General features: G+C 41.4%; 1 protein-coding gene across 4 annotated transcripts in view; it reads left to right on the top strand.

The window, feature by feature from the left end:
* The first annotated feature begins 205 nt into the window (after positions 1-205).
* Positions 206-21,258, top strand: part of UQCC1 (ubiquinol-cytochrome c reductase complex assembly factor 1) — a 108,230-nt gene continuing 87,177 nt past the window's right edge. For 3 of the 4 annotated variants that reach the window (XM_007963214.3, XM_007963190.3, XM_007963180.3), the window contains exons 1-2: positions 206-306; positions 16,294-16,398. In XM_007963214.3, the coding sequence (XP_007961405.1) occupies positions 283-306; positions 16,294-16,398 (129 nt within the window). In that variant the 5' untranslated portion in view covers positions 206-282. Of the gene's footprint in view, positions 307-16,293; positions 16,399-20,519; positions 20,646-21,258 lie in introns of all 4 variants that reach the window. The other variant, XM_037994976.2, reaches the window with a different exon arrangement.

The raw sequence follows: 21,258 nt of genomic DNA, 5'->3' as shown, positions 1-21,258 counted from the left end.
GGCGGGGAATAAAGAGAGGGGTATGAAAAGCCCGAGGTCTGGGTCAAGAAGACGGGCGTGGGAGAAGGATTTGAGCTACTCTGACGTGTAGTGAGGAAGACAGCAGGGAGGCGCGTGCCCGGGAACGACAGCCTGGCGCACAGCCGAGAAAGCAAGCGCGGGTGCGCTTAGCGGCCTCTCTGCGCCTGCGTCGTCCGTGCCAGTCTTTCGCAGGCAAAAGGAGGACGTAGAAAAGGGGACACCGGAAGCTCACTCTTCACCCGGAAATGGTTATTGAAGAACATGGCGTTGCTGGTGCGAGTCCTTGTGAGTGAAGGAGTAATTTTCTACGGTAGCCCTCTGGGTCCCGGGTTGGAGTTCGACAAGGCAGGGCGTGAGGGATTGGAAGGAATTGCAGGAGGGGAGCCTGTGTTATAGCTAGGCTGCGTGGCCGCTTTTCCGTGGGGAAACTGAGGCAGCTTCCTACCTCTTCCTACCCCCGTTTTGACCTTAGCTCCCCTATCTTTCGAGGAGGGGAAGAGTGACATCTGGCCTTTATTTGATGGAGTTTGCTTTTCCTTCCGTCCTCCATGTAACTGCTTCCCCTCAAGGAGAGGAGCATGTAGGACACTGATTGGAGTTTCAGGAGACCTGGGTTCTAGTCCCTGACTGTCACTGATGCATAGGGTGACTTTAAGCATGCCACTTTTGGGCCTCATTGTCCCTATGTGAAAAACGAGGACATTTATCTCCTGCAGTCCCTTTAGATTCTGAGATTCTCAGTGTTTCTTTCATAGGTCATAAGTCAGTTCTTAACTGTACAGTTAGGTGGAATATAGATTATTAGATTGAAAGCTGCGTGAGAATTGGAGCCATGTCTGTCTCGGTCGTTTTCACTTTGCCTAGCATGGTGTCTGGCACATCATAGGTGCTAAATGATTACTTGTTGAATAAATGAATGAAGTAAGGAAAGACTACTAGACTCTTTAGCACCCGTGTATGAAACTACTGCACCTCTTGAGATTTAGTCCTGATCCTTCTAGCATACTCTTTCGTCTAGGAATTAAAAGAGAAAAGAAAGTGGCAGCAGAAAAAACGTTAGGATACAGAGCTTAGTTTTTAATCATGGAGAGATGGGAGGGTTTATAATTTTAGCGAGTCTTCAAATACTGGGTCAAAGACATAGATTTTCATAGTAGACATGGTCTATTCCTGCCTCTGGATATCTTTTGAATTGTTATTTTACATTTGTGTTTTTGATCTTTTTATATATGGCTTACAAGGACGGCAGTTTTACTTCTTGTGTTCCTTGCCAGCGTAGCAGAGTGAGGTACCCTGAATTGCTGTTCAGTAAATTTTTAATTGTAGAATCCCCCCCGTAACTGCCAGAAAGATTCACCTGGTGAAGTGATTGTTTGATTTCAGGCCAGAAATTGATTCAGAAATGAGGACTGCTGGGGAAATGGCAATTAATATGATCTGAATTTAGTGGTTTTTTTTTTCTTCCCCTCCCACCCTTTAGTTGTTTTTTTTGAGACAGAGTCTTGCTCTGTCGCCGAAGCTGGAGTGCAGTGGTGCGATCTCGGCTCACTGCAACTTCCACTCCCAGGTTCAAGCGATTCTCCTGTGCTAGCCTCCCGAGTAGCTGGGATGACAGGCATGCACCACCACACCCAGCTAATTTTTTTTTTTTTTTTTTTTTTTTTTTTTTTTTTGAGACAGAGTCTTGCTCGGTCACCCAGGGTGGAGTTCAGTGATGTGATCTCAGCTCACTGCGACCTCTGCCTCACAGGTTCAAGCGATTCTCCTGCCTCAGCCTCCTGAGTAGCTGGGATTACAGGCGTGTGCCACCAGGCCAGGCTAATTTTTGTATTTTTCGTAGAGACGGGGTTTCACCATGTTGGCCAGACTGGTCTCGAACATCTGACCTCATGATCTGCCTCCCTTGGCCTCTCAAAGTGCTGGGATTACAGGCATGAGCCACTGAGCCTGGCCTGATAACTAACATTTTATAGGGCACTTACTATGTGCTAAGCACTTTAAAATACTTCCCTAATCCTTATAACATTCCTTTGGAAAGGAGAGCATGTTATTTCCTCTATTTTACAGATAAGAAAATTGAACCAAAGGAGAAGTATTCCTGGCCAGGCTCGATGGCTCACACCTGTAATCCCAGCACATTGGGAGACTGAGGCAGGTGGATCACTTGAGGCCAGGAGTTCAAGACCAGCCTGGCCAACATGGTGAAACCCTGTCTCTACTAAAAATACAAAAATTAGCCAGGCCTGATGGTGGGCGCCTGTAATCCCAGCTACTTGGGAGGCTGAGGCACGAGAATTGCTTCAACCCAGGAGGCAGAGGTTGCAGTGAGCTGAGATTGCGCCAGTGCACTCCAGCCTGGGTGAAAGAGTGAAACTCTGTCTCAAAAAAAAAGTATTCCTGAAACATTCTTGTTAGTCTTGCCTTATTTTTTCCTCTTTTTGTCTTGTCAGCCAATATTTTCCCTTCTCCAGTGATGGGTTTGGGAAGCAGGAGGAAACAAACACTGCTATTGTTGAGTGACTACAGCAGAGAGCATGGGCATTTGATCAGTAGAACTGGACATACTTATGGTTTTTATGAGTTGTCCTGGGCATTGGTGATCGTTTTTGCTTTTCTTTGGAAATCGTAAAAATTACAGAAAGCCACCCTGTACTTTAGAAAATTTTTAAAAATTGTGGTAAAATACATATAACAAAATTTACTTTTTAAACTTTCTTTTTTTTCTGAGATGGAGTTTTGCTCTTGTTGTCCAAGCTGGAGTGCAATGGCGTGATCTAGGCTCACTGCAACCTCTGCTTCCTGGGTTCAAGTGATTCTCCTGCCTCAGCCTCCCGAGTAGCTGGGATTATAGGCCCGCACTTTTTAAGTATACATTTCTGTGGTATTGAGTGCATTTACACTATTGTGCCATCTTTACCACCCTTATCCACAGAATTCTTTTCAGTTTGTAAAACTGAAACTCTGAACCTATTAATAGTTCTCTATAGTCTTTTCTCCCCAGCCCCTGGCAGCCACCGTTCTACTTTCAGTCTCTGTGAGTTTAACTACTCTGTGTACCTCATATAAGTGGAATCATACAGTATTTGACCTTTTGTGACTGGCTTATTTCATTTAGCATAATGCCCTCAAGGTTCATCCATGTTGTAGCATGTGTCAGAATTTTCTATCTTTTTTTTTTTGGAGATAGGGTCTCGCTCTATCATGCATGCTGAAGTGTAGTGGCTCAGTCATAGCTCACTGCAGCCTTGACCTCCTGGGTTCAAGTGATCCTCCCACCTCACCTCCTGAATAGCTGGGACCACAGGTGTGTGCCTGGCTAATTTTTTTTTTTCTTTTTTGTAGATGGGGTCTCCTTATGTTGCCTGGGCTGGTCTTGAACTCCTGGGCTCAAGCAATTCTGTTGCCTCGGCCTCCCAAAGTGCTGGGATTACAGGCGTGAGCCATTATATCCAGCCTGTTTAATTTGTTGAGGAATTGTCCTACTGTTTTCCACAGCAGATACACTGTTTTACATTCTCACCAGCAGTGCACAAGGGTTTCAGTTGCACCACATCCTTGCCAACACTTGGTATTTTCTGGTTTTTGTTTGTTTTTGAGACAGGGTCTTGATCTGTCACGCAGGCTAGAGTGCAGTGGTCCAGTGACAGCTTACTGCAGCCTCGACTTCTGGGCTCAAGTGATCCTCTCATCTTAGCCTCCCGAGTAGCTGGGACTACAGGTGTGTGCCACCACGCCCAGCTAATTTTTACATTTTTAGTAGACAGGAGGTTTTGCCATGTTGCCCAGGCTGGTCTCAAATTCCTGAGCTCAAGTGATGCTCCTGCCTCTGCCTCTCAAAGTGCTAGGATTACAGGTGTGAGCCACCACACGTGGCCTTATTTTCTGTTTTTTTTTTTGACAATAGCCATTCTAATTATGAAGTGGTATCTCATTGTAGTATTGATTTACATTTCTCCAGTGGCTAATGATATTGGGCACCTCTTCAGGTTTTTTTTCTTTTTAAGATGGAGTTTCGCTCTTGTTGCCCAGGCTGGAGTGCAATGGCGTGATCTCGGCTCACTGCAACCTCCGCCTCCCGAGTTCACATGATTCTCCTGCCTAAGCCTCCCGAGTAGCTGGGATTACAGGCCCACACCACCACGCCCAGCTAATTTTGTATTTTTAGTAAAGACGGGGTTTCCCCATATTGGTCAGGATGGTCTCAAACTCCCGACCTCAGGTGATCTGCCTGCCTCGGCCTCCCAAAGTGCTAGGATTACAAGTGTGAGCCACCGTGCCCAGCCTTAAATTTTGTATTTTTAGTAGAGATGGGGTTTTGCCATGTTGGCCAGGCATGACCCACCGCATCTGGCAAGTTTTTTATGTATTTTGAATATCAGTCCCTCATCAGATATATGATTTGCGTGTATTTTTCCTATCCTATGGGTTGCTGTTTCAGTCTGTTGATACTGTTATTTGATACACAAAAGTTTTTAATTTTCATGAAGTCCAACTTTTTTTTTCTTTTTTCTTTTATTGCCTACTCTTTTTTTTTTTTTTTTTTTAACAGGGTCTTGCCCTGTCACCTAGACTAGAGTGCAGTGGCATAATCTAGACTCACTGCAGCCTCTGCCTCCCAGGTTCAAGCGATTCTCCCGCCTCAGCCTCCCGAGTAGCTGGGATTACAGGCATGCACCAGCACACCTGGTTAATTTTTATGTTTTTAATAGAGAGGGGTTTTTCCCATGTTGGCCAGGCTGGTCTCGAACTCCTGGCCTCAAGTGATCCGCCCACCTCAACCTCCCAGAGTGCTTGGGATTACAGGCGTGAGCCACCATGCCTGGCCCTAATATTGCCTACTTTTTTGATATCGTATCCAAGAAATCATTGCAAAATCCAATGTCATGAAGCCATTCCTGTAAGTTTTCTTTTAAAAGTTTTATTGTTTTAGGTCCTACATTTTGGTCTTTTATCCATTTTGAGCTAATTTGTGTACATGTTACAAGCTTTTACTATATTTTATGAGCTGTTTTCTTAGTGAACTGCCCTGGGATTACAATGAACATCTTAATTCATAACAGTCTTGTTTGGATTAATACCAACTTGATTTCAGTAATATGTAAAGACTTTCTTTCTATGTAGCTCTGTTCCTTCCCCCAGGTTGTGTTATTGGCATCTAAATTACATCTTTATTCATTATATGTCTACCAACGTAGATTTATAATTATTTCTTCTTGTAGTTGTCTTTTAAATTAAAAAGAAAAAGAAAAAAATTACAAACAGAAAATCCATGTATACCATATTTTTTATTTACGTAAACAGTTACCTTTACTAGTCTACTTTATTTCTTCATGTAGATTTGAGTTATTCTGTAGTTTCCTTTCATTTCAACCTGAAAGTCTCCCTTATTCTTGCAGGGCAAGTCTACTACTGACAAATTCTTTCCATTTTGCTTATCTGGGAAATCTTCGTTTTTCCTTCACTTTTGAATAATAGTTTTGCCGGATATAGAATTTTTGTTTGAAAATCTTTGTCTTTCCGTGTTTTGACTATTTTATCCCACTGCCTTCTGGCTGCTACAGTTTCTGAGAAGAAATCAACTGTTAATGTTCTTGAGGATGCTTTGTATATGATGAGTTTCTTCTCTTGCTCATTTAAAGAATCTTTGTCTCTTGGCAGCTTGCATATGATGTGTCTGTGACTCTCTTTGTGTTTGTGCTATTTGGAGTTAGTAGAACTTCTTGGATTCCTAAATTACCATTTTCCATTATGTTTAGGATGTTTTCTGCCATTATTTCTTCAAATATTTTTCTGTCCTTCTATTTTCTGTGCTTCTGAGACTAATTATACATATATTGGTGTGTTTGATGGTGTTCCACAGTCTGAGGCTGTTAAATTTGTTCTTCTTTTTTTCTTTTTTGCTTTTCATTTTGAAGCTATTAATTTGTCTTTATTGCTTTTCCTTTCTGTTCCTTGGACTGGATAATCTAAATTGACCTATCTTCAAGACCACTGATTCTTTTCTTCTGACTGTTGAAATCTGCTGTTGAGCCCCTCTAATGAGTTTTTCATTTTAGTTGTTGGACTTTTCAATTCCAGAATTTATTTTGTCTTTAGAAAAATAACTTCTCATTCTGTTGATATTCTCTTTAGTGAGACGTCATTCTCACACTTTCCTATAGTTTGTTTGTTTATATATTTATTTATTTTTTGAGACAGAGTCTAGCTCTGTTGCCAGGCTGGAGTGCAGTGGCGCCATCTCAGCTCACTGCAACCTCCACCTCTTGGGTTCAAGCAATTCTCCTGCCTCAGCCTTCTGAGTAGCTGGGATTACTGGTGCCTGCCACCACACCTGGCTAATTTTTGTATTTTTAGTAGAGGTGGGGTTTCATCATGTTGGCCAGGATGGTCTCAAACTCCTGACCTCAGGTGATCCACCTGCCTTGGCCTTCCAAAGTGCTGGGATTACAGGTGTGAGCCACTGTGCTCGGCCACTTTCCTATAGTTCTTTAGACATGTTTTCATTTAGATCTTTGAACATATTTGAAATTGTTAATAATCTCTTTGTCTACTGTCTGGATTTTCTTAGAGACAGTTTCTATTGATTGCATTTTTCCCCCTGTGTGTGGGCCATACTTTATTGTTTCTTTGCATGTTTTATAACTTTTTTTTGTTGAAAACTGGACATTTTAAATAATATGACCACTCTGGAAATCAGATTGTTTCCCTTCCCAAGATTTGTTGTTGCATTTTTGTTTAGTGACTTTTCTGAATTGATTCTGTAGTCTGTATTCTTTGTCGTTTGTGGCCACTGAAGTCTCTGCTTAGTTTAGTGGTCAGGTAATGATTAAGCAAATTTCTTTAAATTTCTGTTAAATTTCTTTTTTTTTTCTTTTTCTTTTTTTTTTTTTTTTTTGAGACGGAGTCTCGCTCTGTCGCCCAGGCTGGAGTACAGTGGCCGGATCTCGGCTCCCTGCAAGCTCCGCCTCCCGGGTTTAGGCCATTCTCCTGCCTCAGCCTCCTGAGTAGCTGGGACTACAGGCGCCTGCCACCTCGCCCGGCTAGTTTTTTTGTGTTTTTTTTAGTAGAGACGGGGTTTCACCACGTTAGTCAGGATGATCTCGATCTCCTGACCTCGTGATCCGCCCGTCTCGGCCTCCCAAAGTGCTGGGATTACAGGCTTGAGCCACCGCGCCCGGCCTAAATTTCTTAAAATTCTGTTATCACTGCCTGGAAGCAGTGAGTATCCCAGTTTTTCCTGTGGGGCTCTGTGTGCATATTGGGATGTACCTATAACTCTCTGCCAGACATTCGATAACTACGCCTTAACTTTCACTTCCTGCTGTGCAGAACCTCAAGGTCAACCACAAGTAAGAGATGTTCTTAGATCTTTCCTGAGCATGTGCACAACTTTGGGTATGTGCACAGACCTGGGTATGTTCATGGCTTCCTAGATGCCATGCATATGTTGGGACTTTTCTAAGCCCCTGTGGATGTCTCATTCACCAGCTTTTCCTTTAAACCTTTTTGGTTAGTCTATTGTTTTCTCCACCTGTTGTTCACTGCCTCAGGAAGCCATGAAGTCAAACAGTTACCTCTATTTGTTTTCAACTGGTGCTCCTGGGGAAAAGGTTTTTTTCACACTGGGTGAGTTCTAAGACAGCCTTGAAATAGGGCCTTCTAAGGAACTATCAGACAGATTGAATAATGCCAATTCTTTGTAAGGCTTTGATGAACATCATCCCCATTCTGGAGTCAACTTTTCTCTTGAGGAGACTAGTTCGTTTAGTGGTTGTTGCTATTTAGAAACCAAATCTGGGTGCTACATGTGCTCATTGCTACTGGAGTGTCATTGTCTGCAGGCCCTATGAGGATGTGGGTGGGAAATATATATATGTCTATATATATACATAAACATGCATATATCTTTTTCTTTATATATTAAAAGCCCACACCAGTTATTCTAAATCCATTCTAATACCACAGAGTTTGTTCTACTCTTTTGCCTTGCCATATTTGTTAATTCCTTTCTCTGATAGAAACCTGACCCTTCACCCTTAATGTATTTATTGATTTACTCAAATCTTTCCTGTGTGTAATCAATCTTTTGAAAGCTCAGATTGAAAACTCCCAACAAAGTGGGAGGAGGCAGTGTATTCAGTAATGTTTTTTTTTTTTTTTTTTGAGACGAAGTCTCGCTCTTGTCCCCCAGGCTGGAGTTCTATGGCGCGATCTTGGCTCACTGCAACCTCCGCCTCCCGGGTTCAAGCAATTCTTCTGCCTCAGCCTCCCAAGTAGCTGGGACTGCAGGTGCATGCCCCCATGCCTGGCTAATTTTCTTGTATTTTAGTAGAGACAGGGTTTCACTGTGTTGCCCAGGCTGGTTGCAAACTCCTGAGTTCAGGCAGTCTGCCTGCCTTGGCCTTCCAAAGTGCTGCAGTAATTTTTTGTTGTTGTTTGAGATGGAGTCTCACTCTGTCACCCAGGCTGGAGTGCAACAGCATGATCTCTGCTTACTGCAACCTCCTCCTCCTGGGTTCAAGCGATCCTTGTGCCTCAGCTTCCTGAGTAGCTGGGATTACAGGTGCGCACCACCACACCCGGCTTATTTATATACATTATATAATTTTTAGTACAGACTGGTTTCACTATGTTGGCCAGTCTGGTCTTGAACTCCTGACCTCAATTGATCCACCTTGGCCTCACAAAGTGCTGGGAATACAGGCATGAACCACTATGCCCGGCCTGTATTCAGTAATTTTTGAAGGAATGGTTAAACATTCTCTTCTTCCCTCTGTGGAAATATCCTTTTGTATTATAGCATGCCACATTGTAACTGGAAGGAAAGTTTGTTACCGTAGTGTCTGTTCTTTGGACTCCGGAATTGAATTAATATCCATGGCATTTGGAATATAAGCACCAGCGGTGACTTATAAAGTGGATTTCGACTGGGCGTGGTGGCTCATGCCTGTAATCCCAGCACTGTGGGAGGCTGAGGCCAGGGGATCACCCGAGGTCGGGAGTTCAAGACCAGCCTGATCAATGTGGAGAAACCCCGTCTCTACTAAAAATACAAAATTAGCTGGGCGTGGTGGTGCATGCCTGTAATCCCAGCTACTTGGGAGGCTGAGGCAGGAGAATCGCTTGAACCCACGAGGCAGAGGTTGTGGTGAGCTGAGATTGCACCATTGCACTGCAGTCTGGACAACAAGAGTGAAACTCCGTCTCAAAAAAAAAAAAAGTGGATTTCATGTTTATAATTGATTTTCATTATTCACAGATTCTATATTTGTGAACTCACCTAGTTGCTAAAATTTATTTGAAACCCCAAAATCAATACTTGCGGCACTTTTATAGTCATTTGTGGACATTTGCAGAGGGTAAGGAATTTGAGCTGCCAATGTGCGTGTTCCTAGCTGAGGTGGGTCAACATTCCGCCTTCTTGTTTCAGTTTTCATACTGTAACAAGTATTCTTTTCATGGCCTGTTTAGTGCCATATTTTTCATATTTTTGTGCTTTTGTTGGTGAATCCCATCTTTAAAATGTCCCCCAAGTGTAGTATGGAAATGCTATCTAGCATTGCTGAGTGCAAGAAGGCCACAATGTGCCTTATGGGAAAATATGTTTATTAGGTAAATTTTGCTAAGTGAGTTATAGTGCTGTTGGCTGTGAGTTCAGTGTTAATGAATCAACAATGTATATTAAGTAGGGTGTTTTTCAACAGAAACCCATAAAGCAAGGCTATGTATTGATTGGTTGATGAATGTTGTGACCAGAGGCTTGCAGGAACCTAAGTCTGGCATTTCCTCTAGAAGCAAGTGTTCAGTATTTGCTCACTCAGTGTTTGTGGTGATTTTATGGTGAATAACTAGAATCCGCTACACCTGTAAATCGTTTTCTAGCTCATGAATGAGCCAAGGAAAATACTGTGTATCTTAAAAAAACCACATGCACAATTACAGGCCTGTCAGTGGACTGATTAAAGGGTAGTCAGTACAAGAGGTGGTATGTCAGAATGTTTTGAAATACTGATGTAAAAATCACTGCAATTAGCAATGTGCACGGGAAACAAAAACATGAAGCCTATCTTAAAAATTTTGGTTTTGAAGTGTTGGAAAGGCAAAATGACAATAAAACTAGTTCCCACTTAGTAACAGTGCATTTATCTTAAGTTAAAGGAATAATTTTTTGCCATTGGGAATGGCTATAGATGTTTTTTGAACTTGGGAGAAGTTGAGATGTGCTAATTGTTATAGGCCTAATATTTTAGTACCTTAAGAGAGAGATAAGTACTTCCACAGATATTTATTTATAGATGAAGTGTTGGAAGAGGTGGAAAGAAAAAAGGACAAGTAGAGGCTGACACGGTGGCTCATGCCTGCAATCCCAACACTTTGGGAGGCCGAGAGGGGTGGATCACCTGAGATCACGAGTTTGAGACCAGCCTGGCCAACATGGTGAAACCCTGCCTCTACTGAAAATACAAAAATTAGCCGGGCATGGTAGCGTGCCCCTGTAGTCCCAGCTACTTGGGAGGCTGAGGCAGGAGAATTGCTTGAATCCGGGAGGCGAAGGTTGTGGTGAGCTGAGATGGTGCCACTGCACTCCAGCCTGGGTGACAGAGTAAGACTCCATCTCAAAAAAAAAAAAAAAAAAAAAAAAAAGGACTGAGTAAAGCCAGTAGAACCACAAGCTGACATCTAGATAGATTTCTTTTTTTTTTTTTTTTTTTGAGTGGAGTCTTGCTCTGTCGCACAGGCTGGAGTGCAATGGCATGATCTTGGCTCACTGTAACCTCTGTCTCCTGAGTTCAAGCAATTTTCCCTGCCTCAGCCTCCCGAGTAGCTGGGATTACAGGCACCTGCCACCACGCCCGGCTAATTTTTGTATTTTTAGTAGAGATGGGGTTTCTCCATGTTGGCCAGGCTTGTCTAGAACTCCTGACCTCAGGTGATCTGCCTGCCTCGGTCTCCCAAAGTGCTGGGATTACAGATGTGAGCCACCGCGCCCGGCCTAGAGAGATTTCTTGAAGCAATTGAGCTTATAGTTTGGGTTGGAGTGAAGAGGAGAGTCCCAGAGGAAATTACTACAAGGGAATTAACATGTGTGGAGTGGAGCAGTGATTCCCAAACCAGAGAATCTGAGTCAGGTTTTGAAACTGTTGAGTGGAAATCACAGTAAGTATTATGAGTTTAGAGGGATCCAATTGGTAAAGACCAGTAAGGATCAGGTATTTAAGTTACAATAAAGAGGTCCTTGGAAACCTCTTTTGAGAAAGGGAATGAATGCCAGATTCCAAACAATATTTTAAGAAAACGGTTTTTGCTTCTCAGTTTGCTGGGGAAAGCAGGGCTTGCATAATTCAATAACCGTTGTTCATAACAGTGATGCCGTTGGTTGTGTTTTTCTGTTACCAAAGTGCTTTTAGAAATGTTCCTGGGAACACTCCTATGAGATAGCTTTTATTATTCCCATTTTTCATAAGGGAAAATGGAGGCCCAGATTGTTGAGTAACCAGTTCACAGCTATTTGATGGCTGACTTGGGATTACCTTTTCTGCTACACTTCAGTGGTTTCAATTAAGGATTTGGACAAGAATTGTAGGATTGGAGAAGGAAAGAACAGCTGATTGTTCCTTTCTTCTAATAAGAACTGATTTAAAAGTATTGGCCTAAGACCAACCGGAGCCAAAATTACAGAGAAAAATTTTGTTGACATTGGAAATTACATGATGAAATTCTTCAGAAAATCTTCCAAAAGTTTGCATTGTTTCAACTTGTAATTTCCTCTTGCTCCCCCTGCCCCCCCGCCCTTGGCCCTGAATCTGAAGCAGTTTCCTCTTACCCCATACTTAACATTTTTAGAACAGGAACATCTGACATTGAATGATTCTAGTAAATCTGTCAGTGTTTGTAAAACAAAACACCAGTAACTGTCTCTCATTTGGAAAACCACTTCAACCGATCAAACCGCAGCTCAAATAAAATATTTTTAGCTCCACTTTTAATTTGAAATATAAGGTGCTGTAAGTGGCAATTATACAATTTTAGAACGGTGAGACACTTTAGAAAGCATCTGTAGGTTTAAAAATTTAATGCCTTTCTCCCCCCACCTCAACCTGTTACTGTCTACCTGAGAAAATGGAGATTCAGATTCAACTTAATATTGTGCTGAACATACTGCAAGGTACATTTGTTAATTTTAAAGAAAATCCCGAGAAGTAGGGATTTTGTCTTATTTTTGATAAAAAGAGACAACCAAGGCTCATAGAGGTGATTATCTGATATGTAGCTTCTGAGCAGTACTTTCTGCCTTTAGTTATGTGGCACTTTCCACAATATGCTGTTTTAATTGGTTCCAGACTAGGTCATACAATCTTACAGCTAGAAGGTACCTGACAGATACTCTACCCTTTCATCCCTGGGTTCATATCTTAATCCTGCTGTTAGAACTGTGTGATATTGGGAGGTTGTTTATCCTCTCCATGCCTCAGTTTCCTTTTTTATATAAATGGGATAATAGTATACCTACATGAGTGGTGATTGTGAAGTTTAAATGAGTTCATATATGTAAAGTATCAAAAAAGTGCCTGCCATCAAATGCTCATTAAGTATTCCTGATAATTGCTGTGAGGAAACTGAATGTCACAGAGGTTAAATTACTTGTAAAGATAATATTAGAGTAGCTGAATTTAAACTAGAATCTTTGACTGCTAGTACAGTTGTCCCTGAGTATTCCTGGTCCTTTGGTTCCAGGACCTCCCTCAGATACCAAAATCCATGGATGCTCAAGTCCTTGATATGAAGTGGCATAGTGTTTGCATATAACCTATGTATATCCCCCTATGTACTTTAAATAATCTCTAGGTTACTTACATTTAATACAATATAGGTGCTATGTAAATAGTTGTTATACTGTATTATTTAGGGAGTAATGACGAGAAAAAAAAGTCTAAATGTTTAGTATGGCGTATTTTTTTTTCCTGATTTTTTTGTTTTTTTTGAGATGGAGTCTTGTACTGTCGCCCAGGCTGGAGTGCGGTGGCGTGATCTCAGCTCACTGCAAGCTCCGCTTCTCGGGTTCATGCCATTCTCCTGCCTCAGCCTCTTGAGTAACTGGGACTACAGGCGCCTGCCACCACACCTGGCTAATTTTTTTGTACTTTTTGTGGAGACGGGGTTTCACCGTGTTAGCCAGGATGGTCTCGATCTCCTGACCTCGTGATCCACCTGCCTCGGCCTCTCAAAGTGCTGGGATTACAGGAGCTACTGCCCCTGGCCTGATTTTTTTTTTTGTTTTTTGAGACAGAGTCTCCCTCTCTATTGCCCAGGCTGGAGTGCAGTGGCACAATCTCTGCTCACTTGCAACCTTTGCCTCCTGGATTCAAGTGATTCTTATGCTTCAGCCTCCAGAGTAGCTGGGACTACAGGTACACGCCACCATGCCTGGCATTTTTTTTCCTGAATATTTTAATCTGTGGATGGCTGAATCCATGGATGCAGAACCCATGGCTGTGGAGGGCTGACTGTGTTGTACATTATGCCTTGCAAAGGATTTTCAAGGAATTTATGTGTGTAGTCCTCATTATGGCCCTATAAGGTCTATAGGTCAAGTGAAGAAAACCCTCAGATCCCTAGAGTTGGTTCCTAAAATTAAGATTTTCAGTGCTATGTACATAGCTGTTATTTATATGGTAGAATGTATTTCAGCTTCTTAAAATAAAGCAGACTTCTCATTTAACAAGACAGAACTCTCCCTTTCTCCAGCCTAGCCTCTCCCTTTGGCCAAGAGACCTTTCTGAAGTGAGCTTCATGTTAGAGGGAAATTGTGAATCTCAGTTTCTACCTGAACAGCCATGTAATCTCTCTTGTCTTGGAAATCAAGTTGCCCGTGTGTGTTTTCCCACTGTAAAACTTCTACCCTAGTTTCCTCCTCCTTTTGGGGATGATGATGATCTCAGCATTGCTTAATATAAAGGGATTCTATGAAGATCAGGTAAGGAAGTCAGTGTTTATGAAAACTCACTGTAAGCCAGGCACAGGTTATGCAAGCCTTTAGTCCCAGCTACTTGGGAAGCTGAAGTGGGAGGATCACTTGAGCCCAGGAATCAGGCATTTGAGGCTGTAGTGTGCAATGTTAGCACCATGACTAGGCACTGGACTCCAGCCTGGGCAATGTAGTGAGACTCTGTCTCTTAAAAAAAAAAAAAAAAAAAGAGGCCAGGCACAGTGGCTCACATCTGTAATCCCAGCACTTTGGGAGGCCGAGGTAGGTAGATCACTTAAGGTCAGAAGTTTGAGACTAGCCTGGCCAACATGCTGAAACCCTGTCTCTACTAAAAATACAGAAATTAGCCAGATGTGATAGCTCATTCCTGTAGTCCCAGCCACTCGGGAGTCTGAGGCATAAGAGTCACTTGAACCCGAGAGGTGGAGATTGCAGTGAGCTGAGATCATGCCACTGCATTCCAGCCTGGGTGGCAGAGCAAGACTCGGCCTCAAAAAAAAAAAAAAAAAAAAAAGACATTGCAAACTGTAATTTGAATTATAATCTAATCATAAAATGCCAGAAGTCTGCTTATTTTGTTTCTCTTCCCAGAGGGAGCCCATGCCCACTGCTTGAGTCACCTATTACCAGAATTATTTTAGTCTGTGGAACCAGTAGTAGGCAGTGGTATATCTTATCCTTGGAGAAATGAGCATGTGGAGGCTTGGTCTTGGTCCCGTTTTGGAAGTTCTTCATTCATGTGATACCCTATTCTGGCAGGATTTCTAAACTTAGGTACTAAAGGTCAGATCTGGAATGATCCTGAGTACAGTTGCTTCTGTCCCAGTGGAATTAGAGTGTGCCACCCTCCTGGCATGTGGCTGCAACCCAGATATGATATTGTGAGAGAAGAAATATATATTTGGTCTTTATCCCTGGTTCCTGGCACAGAGCTCTTGAAACCCTTGCAAAGTGATTGGGGTGAGAGGAGTGTCTTTTGTTATTTATAATAAGCCCCTTTCAAAAATATGTAAGTTTATGGGGTTTTTTTTTTTTTTTTGTATAGCCGGGGGTCTCACTTTGTTGCCCAGGCTGGTTTCGACCTCCTGGCTTCAAGTAATCCTGCTTCAGCCTCTCAAAAATGCTGAGATAATAGGAGTGAAGGCATGAGCTTCTATGCCCAGCAATGAGTTTGTGTTAATAAGGTGACTCTTGGAGGGTAGAGGCTGGTTGCTAGAGGAACAAATATGTGAGTAGAAGGTTGGAACTTGTAGCTTCTCCCACTCCTCCCTGACTTTTGGAAGGGGAGAGGGGCTGGAGATTGAGCTAATCACCAAAGGTCAGTGATAGTCAATCATGTCTACATAATGAAGCCTCCATAGAAATCCTTGGGTTTGGAGAACTTCTGGGTTAGTAAATATATCAAAATGTAGGGAGGGTGGCACACCCGGAGAGCAGGCTCCCACCCCATACCTCGTCTTTTGCATCGCTTCCATTTGGCTCTTCTTCCCGAGGCGTATCCTTTATAATAAACTGATAAACGTAAGTGAAGTGCCTCCCTGAGTTGAGCCGTGCTAGCAAATTATTGAATCTGAAGAGGCAGCTGTGGGAATCCCCAATGTATGGACAAGTTGGACAAAAGTGTGAGTAACCTGGGGACTCACTACTTGTGATGGGAGTCTGAAGTGGGGACAATCCTGTTGGATGGAGCTGTGAGGTCTCTGCTGACTCCAGGCAGTTAGTGTAAGAATTAAGTTAAATTGTAGGACACCCAGTTGGTGTCTGCAGAGAATTGGAGAATTGCTTGGTATGGAGACCTCTTGCCCCTGCACATTTGGTATCAGAAGTGGAGTGTTGAGTATAGAAAAAAGAGTTTTTCATCTCTACCAGAAGTTCTCTGAACCCTGTCATTTAGAATTTTTATGGAGGCTTATGGTTGGCATGATTAATTCAATCACTGGGTACTGGCGATTGGCTTAGTCTCTAAAGAGGTGGGGATGCCGTGAGGAGTTGAGGTTGAATTCCAACCCTCTACTCCTGTGGTTGGTTCCTCTGGCAACCAGCCTCCATCCTGCATGAATCACCTCATTAGCATAAACTCAGGTATGGTTGAAAGGGGCTTGTTATGAGTTACAGACAGCCCCATCACTCAGAAATTCCAAGGGTTTTAGGAGCTCTGTGCCAGGAACTAGAGATGAAGACCAAATGTGTATTTCTAATTATATGACTGTCACAGGTATACTCTTTGCCTTCCATGTAGGGAGTATGATTTAGATTCCTGACAGATTATTTTTTTCTTTCTCTAGAGGAACCAGACTAGCATTTCCCAGTGGGTTCCAGTATGCAGCCGATTGATACCTGTGTCTTCTACCCAAGGACAGGGTGGCAGGGCTCTGTCTGGCACTTCCCAGGTAAGATTTGTTGTTCTTTTGCTTAGTATGAAAAACTTAGTGTTTATGTGCAAATGTCATGTATTTATAGATTAGCCAACCAAATTGTGTGATGGAAAAACCTCATGAGACCACTCTGGGTCTCTGTGGTGCCAGCTTAGGACTGATTCCTAAAGTATGGTGTCTAGGGCGTTGCTTCTAAATGCCCTAGCAGTGGAACTTAGCCTAGGATACCATGCTACAGTCTGATGATTTTTACTGTTAGGGAGTATTTCCAGATATTCATCTCCGAGTTAACCTTTTTCAGTTTTCTTTTTGTAGCCGCCTTGTGCTACTTTTATTTGGGCGTGAGAATTATTTCTTTTTCCTTTATATGAATATGAAATCCAAGAAACAATTATTTGAGGTATTCATTTACCGTTGACCACCTAATTCATTGTAATGTAGTTCACCTTGGACCTTGTGTGAGGGCTTTTCTCCCCTCCTGATTTTTGTTAATAATACAAATAATTTAGTAATAAGGGAAATAAAAATCACCTACAACTTCAAATCTGAAAACGTCAGTATTTTCATCTCTGCTGGTTCTTTTATAGCCTCTGTGTGTGTCTCTGTGTGTGTGTGTGTGTGTGTGTGTGTGTGTGTGTATGTATATGTATTTTATTCCTGAAGTACCCTAACAAATGTCCACAGAATTTTATATTCTGGTACTTTTTCACTTATTAGAGTGGACATTATTCATATTGTTTTGATAGACTTTGTAGTTAAAAATTTAATGGCCATATAATATTTTATTTACTTAGTCTTTGATATGAAAATCTTTTCCTTTTTTTTTTTTTTACCATTATAAGCTTTAATTTTCTTACCATTGTCTTAGCACATATTTTTTTCTTACTTTTAATTACTTATTAAATTTCTAGGAAGGCATGCCTTGGGTCAGAGTATGAACAGTTTGCTTCTTCAAGAAATTATTTTAATTTATGCTACCATCAGCAGTGTATATATAACTAGTTCATCATTACCTCTCTCAAGTTGAGTTTTTTTTAACTTAAATAAATTGGTAGAAATGTTACCTTGTTTTACCTTGTATTTCTTTGTTTAGCTCTCAGGGTTATGTATATTTTCTGTGTTGATCAGTTGTTTTTCAGTTTGTGAAAATTGTATGCTTATAGCATTTCTCCATCTATTGGGAACTCATTTTTCTTACCAATTTATGATTTTTATCTGTAGCCATTAACTTTCTTTTTCATATTTGATGCAATTAAAATTGTTTGCTCTATGTAATTATATATATTATATAATTTATGTAACATATATAATCTACTTTAAAATTCCCTCCAATTAATGTGTAAGCCCTGCCCTTCTGAGGACATCTTGTTTTTTTCTTGTATTTTCTGGTCTTTTCACTATGCCTGGCACAGAGTAGTCACTAAGTGTATGGTGAATGAATGGAGAATATGCCTGTACAGAAGAGGCATCTACTTTGGGTAGTTATGCAGGTATTTCTTTTCAGAGTTGGGACTGTGTTCTGTTACTTTTTGTACAAAATTTTAATAGCATTTGTTATTTGTATGTGCGTAGATGGTAGGGGAAAAGAACACATTATATGAATCTCTGACTTGTGCCCTACTCTTTGAGTCAGTAAACGTTTCTTGAGCACCTAATATGTACCAGGTGCTGTATTAGGCTCTGGGACAACCTTATAGCAAAGCATTTATGTAAATAACTCAAGGTGGTTTATCTCATGCTGACCAGATGTAATTTTAGTCATTGTAAATCAACTGGACCTTTATCGACTGTAACTTACTGGAGTATCTTCCTATCTTTGAGGTTCCCTGGTTGTAAACTTCTGCTTCAGAATGGCATCCTCAGGTACATGTCTCACAGGGAAGAAGGTTTGGCTCAGAATGAGAAAGAGTTTTGTTAATTAGAATTGTGCATAATGGGATGTGTGGGCTGTGTTTTTCACGTAGTAAATTTACTCTTACTGGAAATATTCAGGCAGTGGTAGGATGAATGTATGTCAAGGGCCTGACATAAAGGAATCCTTCCTTAGATGAGTGGTAGTATCAGATATCTGTAAGATAATGTCCAATGCTATGATCCTATTATTGTTTTCTTTTTTTTTTTTTTTTTTTAGATGGAGTCTTGCTTTGTCACCCAGGCTGGAGTGCAGTGGCGCAATCTCCACTCACTGCAAGCTCCGCCTCCTGGGTTCACACCATTCTCCTGCCTCAGCCTCCCGTGTAGCTGGGACTACAGGCACCTGCCACCACGCCGGGCTCATTTTTTTAAATGTATTTTTAGTAGAGACGGGGTTTTACCATGTTAGCCAGGATGGTCTCGTGATCCGCCCGTCTCGGCCTCCCAAAGTGCTGGGATTACAAGCGTGAGCCACCACGCCCGGCCCTATTATTGTTTTCAAAGAGCTAGAGACATACTTTTAGCTTTGTCTTAATTAGCCTCTTGAAGTTCTGTCTACTTAAAAATATTTTTAAAATTTTGAAATAATTTTAGACTTATATGAGAGTTGTAAAAGTAGTAGTGTTCCCAAATAGCCTTTATCTGGCTTCCCCTAATGTTAACCTCTTATATAACCATGGTGCAATTACTGAAACCAGGAAGTTAACATTGAAATAATACTATTAATGAGTCTATTTGTTCCAATTTTGTCAAGTTTTTTTTTTCATGAATGTCCTTTTTTGGTCTGTGATAACAAATCCAGTTGTCATATATTCTTAGTCTTCTCCAATCTGTTACATTTTCTTTTCTTTTCTTTTTTTTTTAAGACAGAGTCTCACTCTGTCCTCCAGGCTGGATGACACTATCTTGGCAGTGGCACTATCTTGCTCACTGCAACCTCCACCTCCTGGGTTCAAGCAATCCTCCCACCTCAGCCTCCCAAGTAGCTGGGATTATAAGTGTGTGCCACAATACCTGGCTGATTTTTGTATTTTTAGTAGAGACAGGGTTTCACCATTTGCTGAACAGGCTGGTCTCAAACTCCTGACCTCAAGTGATCTACCCCTCTGGGCCTCCCAAAGTGCTGGGAATATAGGCATGAGCCACTGTGCCTAGTCACATTTTCTTATTCTTTTTCTTCTCAAGATTTAGACACTTTTGAAGAGTACTAGTCAGTTATTTGTAGAATGTTTCTCAATTTGAGTTTGTGTAATATTTTTTTTCTTTTTTCTTTATTTTATTTATTATTTATTTATTTTTTTGAGACAGAGTCTTGCTCTGTCACCCATGCTAGAGTGCAGTGGTGTGATCTCAGCTCACTGCAACCTCTGCCTCCTGTTCAAGTGATTCTCTTCCTTCAGGCTCCCGCGTAACTGGAATTACAGGTGCCCACCACCACACCCAGCTAATTTTTGTATTTTTAGTAGAGAAGGGGTTTTGCCATGTTGGCCAGGCTGGTCTCGAACTCCTGACCCAGGTGATCCGCCCGCTTCAGCCTCTCAAAATGCTGGGATTATAGGTGTGAGCTACCACGCCTGACCTTTCTAATATTTTCTTATAATGAGATTGAGGTTATGCATTTTTGGCAAAAATGATGTTATTCCCTTCTCAGTGCATCATATCAGGGGATATATAATGCTAGTAGGTCTTATAACTTTGGCCACTTGGTTACATTGGTGTTTGTCAGGTTCCTGAACTCTAAAGTTAGTATTTTTCCTTTGTAATTAGTAAATATCTTGTCAGGAGATACTTGGAGACTGTGCAGATACCCATTTCACATTATACTTTTGCTTACTAATTTTAGCAGTCATTGGTGGTTTTTTTAAATGATATGTTAACAATAAATTTATTGTCATAACCATTTATAAGTGTACAGTTCAATAATGTTAAGTATATTCACATTGTTTTGCAACAGATCTCTATAAACTTTTTCATCTTGCAAAATTCTATGCTAAACACTAATTCTCTCCCCACCCCACTTTTCTACTTTCTTTTTGAGACGGAGTTTCACTGTCGCCCAGGTTGAAGTGCAGTGGTGCAATCTCGGCTCGCTGCAATCTCTGCCCCTCAGATTCAAGCAGTTCTGCCTCAGCCTCCTGAGTACAGGATTACAGGTGCTCACCACCATGGCTGGCTAATTTTTGTATTTTTAGTAGAGACGGGGTTTCACCATGTTTTTGCAGGCTGGTCTCAAACTCCTGATCTCAAGTGATCCACCCACTTCGGCCTCCCAAAGTGCTGGAATTACAGGCATGAGCCATCACCCCCGGACTTGTTTCTGTGATTTTGACTACTTTAGGATACTTCATGTGAGTGGACTCATACAGTTTTTGTTCTTTTATAACTGGCGTATGCTTATTTCACTTAGCATAATGTCCTCAAGGTTCATCTATGTTGTAGCACATGACAGGATTTCCTTCTTTTTTTAAGGCTGTGTACTCTTCTATTTTATATATATACATTTTCTTTATCCATTTGGATCAACGGACATTTGGGTTCCTTCTGTCTCTTGGCTATTGTGAATAATGCTGCAGTGAACGTGAGTGTACAAATATCTTAGAGATCCTGCTTTGAATTCTTTTGGATATATACCCAGAATTAGGATTGATGGATTATATGATAATTACATTGATGGTTATTAACTGCAGTAATCATTATTGTGGTGTTTGTCTAATGATTTTTTATTTCCATCATTCCTACATTTATTAACTAGAATTCTATTGTAAGAAAGAGCTGCCACTTCTTCCCCATTTATTTATTTATTCAATTATTTATTTATACCAGTATGAGCTCATGGATGTTTATTTTCTTCTAAGTTATAATTCATTTTCTTCTTCTTTTTTTTTTTTTGAGAGGGAGTCTCGCTCTGTTGCCAAGGCTGAAGTGCAGTGGCAAGATCTTGGCTCACTGCAACCTCCGCCT

This window comes from Chlorocebus sabaeus, chromosome 2 (assembly GCF_047675955.1).
Source record: "Chlorocebus sabaeus isolate Y175 chromosome 2, mChlSab1.0.hap1, whole genome shotgun sequence".
Taxonomy (NCBI): domain Eukaryota; kingdom Metazoa; phylum Chordata; class Mammalia; order Primates; family Cercopithecidae; genus Chlorocebus; species Chlorocebus sabaeus.
Note: the sequence above shows the minus strand (reverse complement) of the source record. Positions and strands in the feature narration are given on the sequence as shown.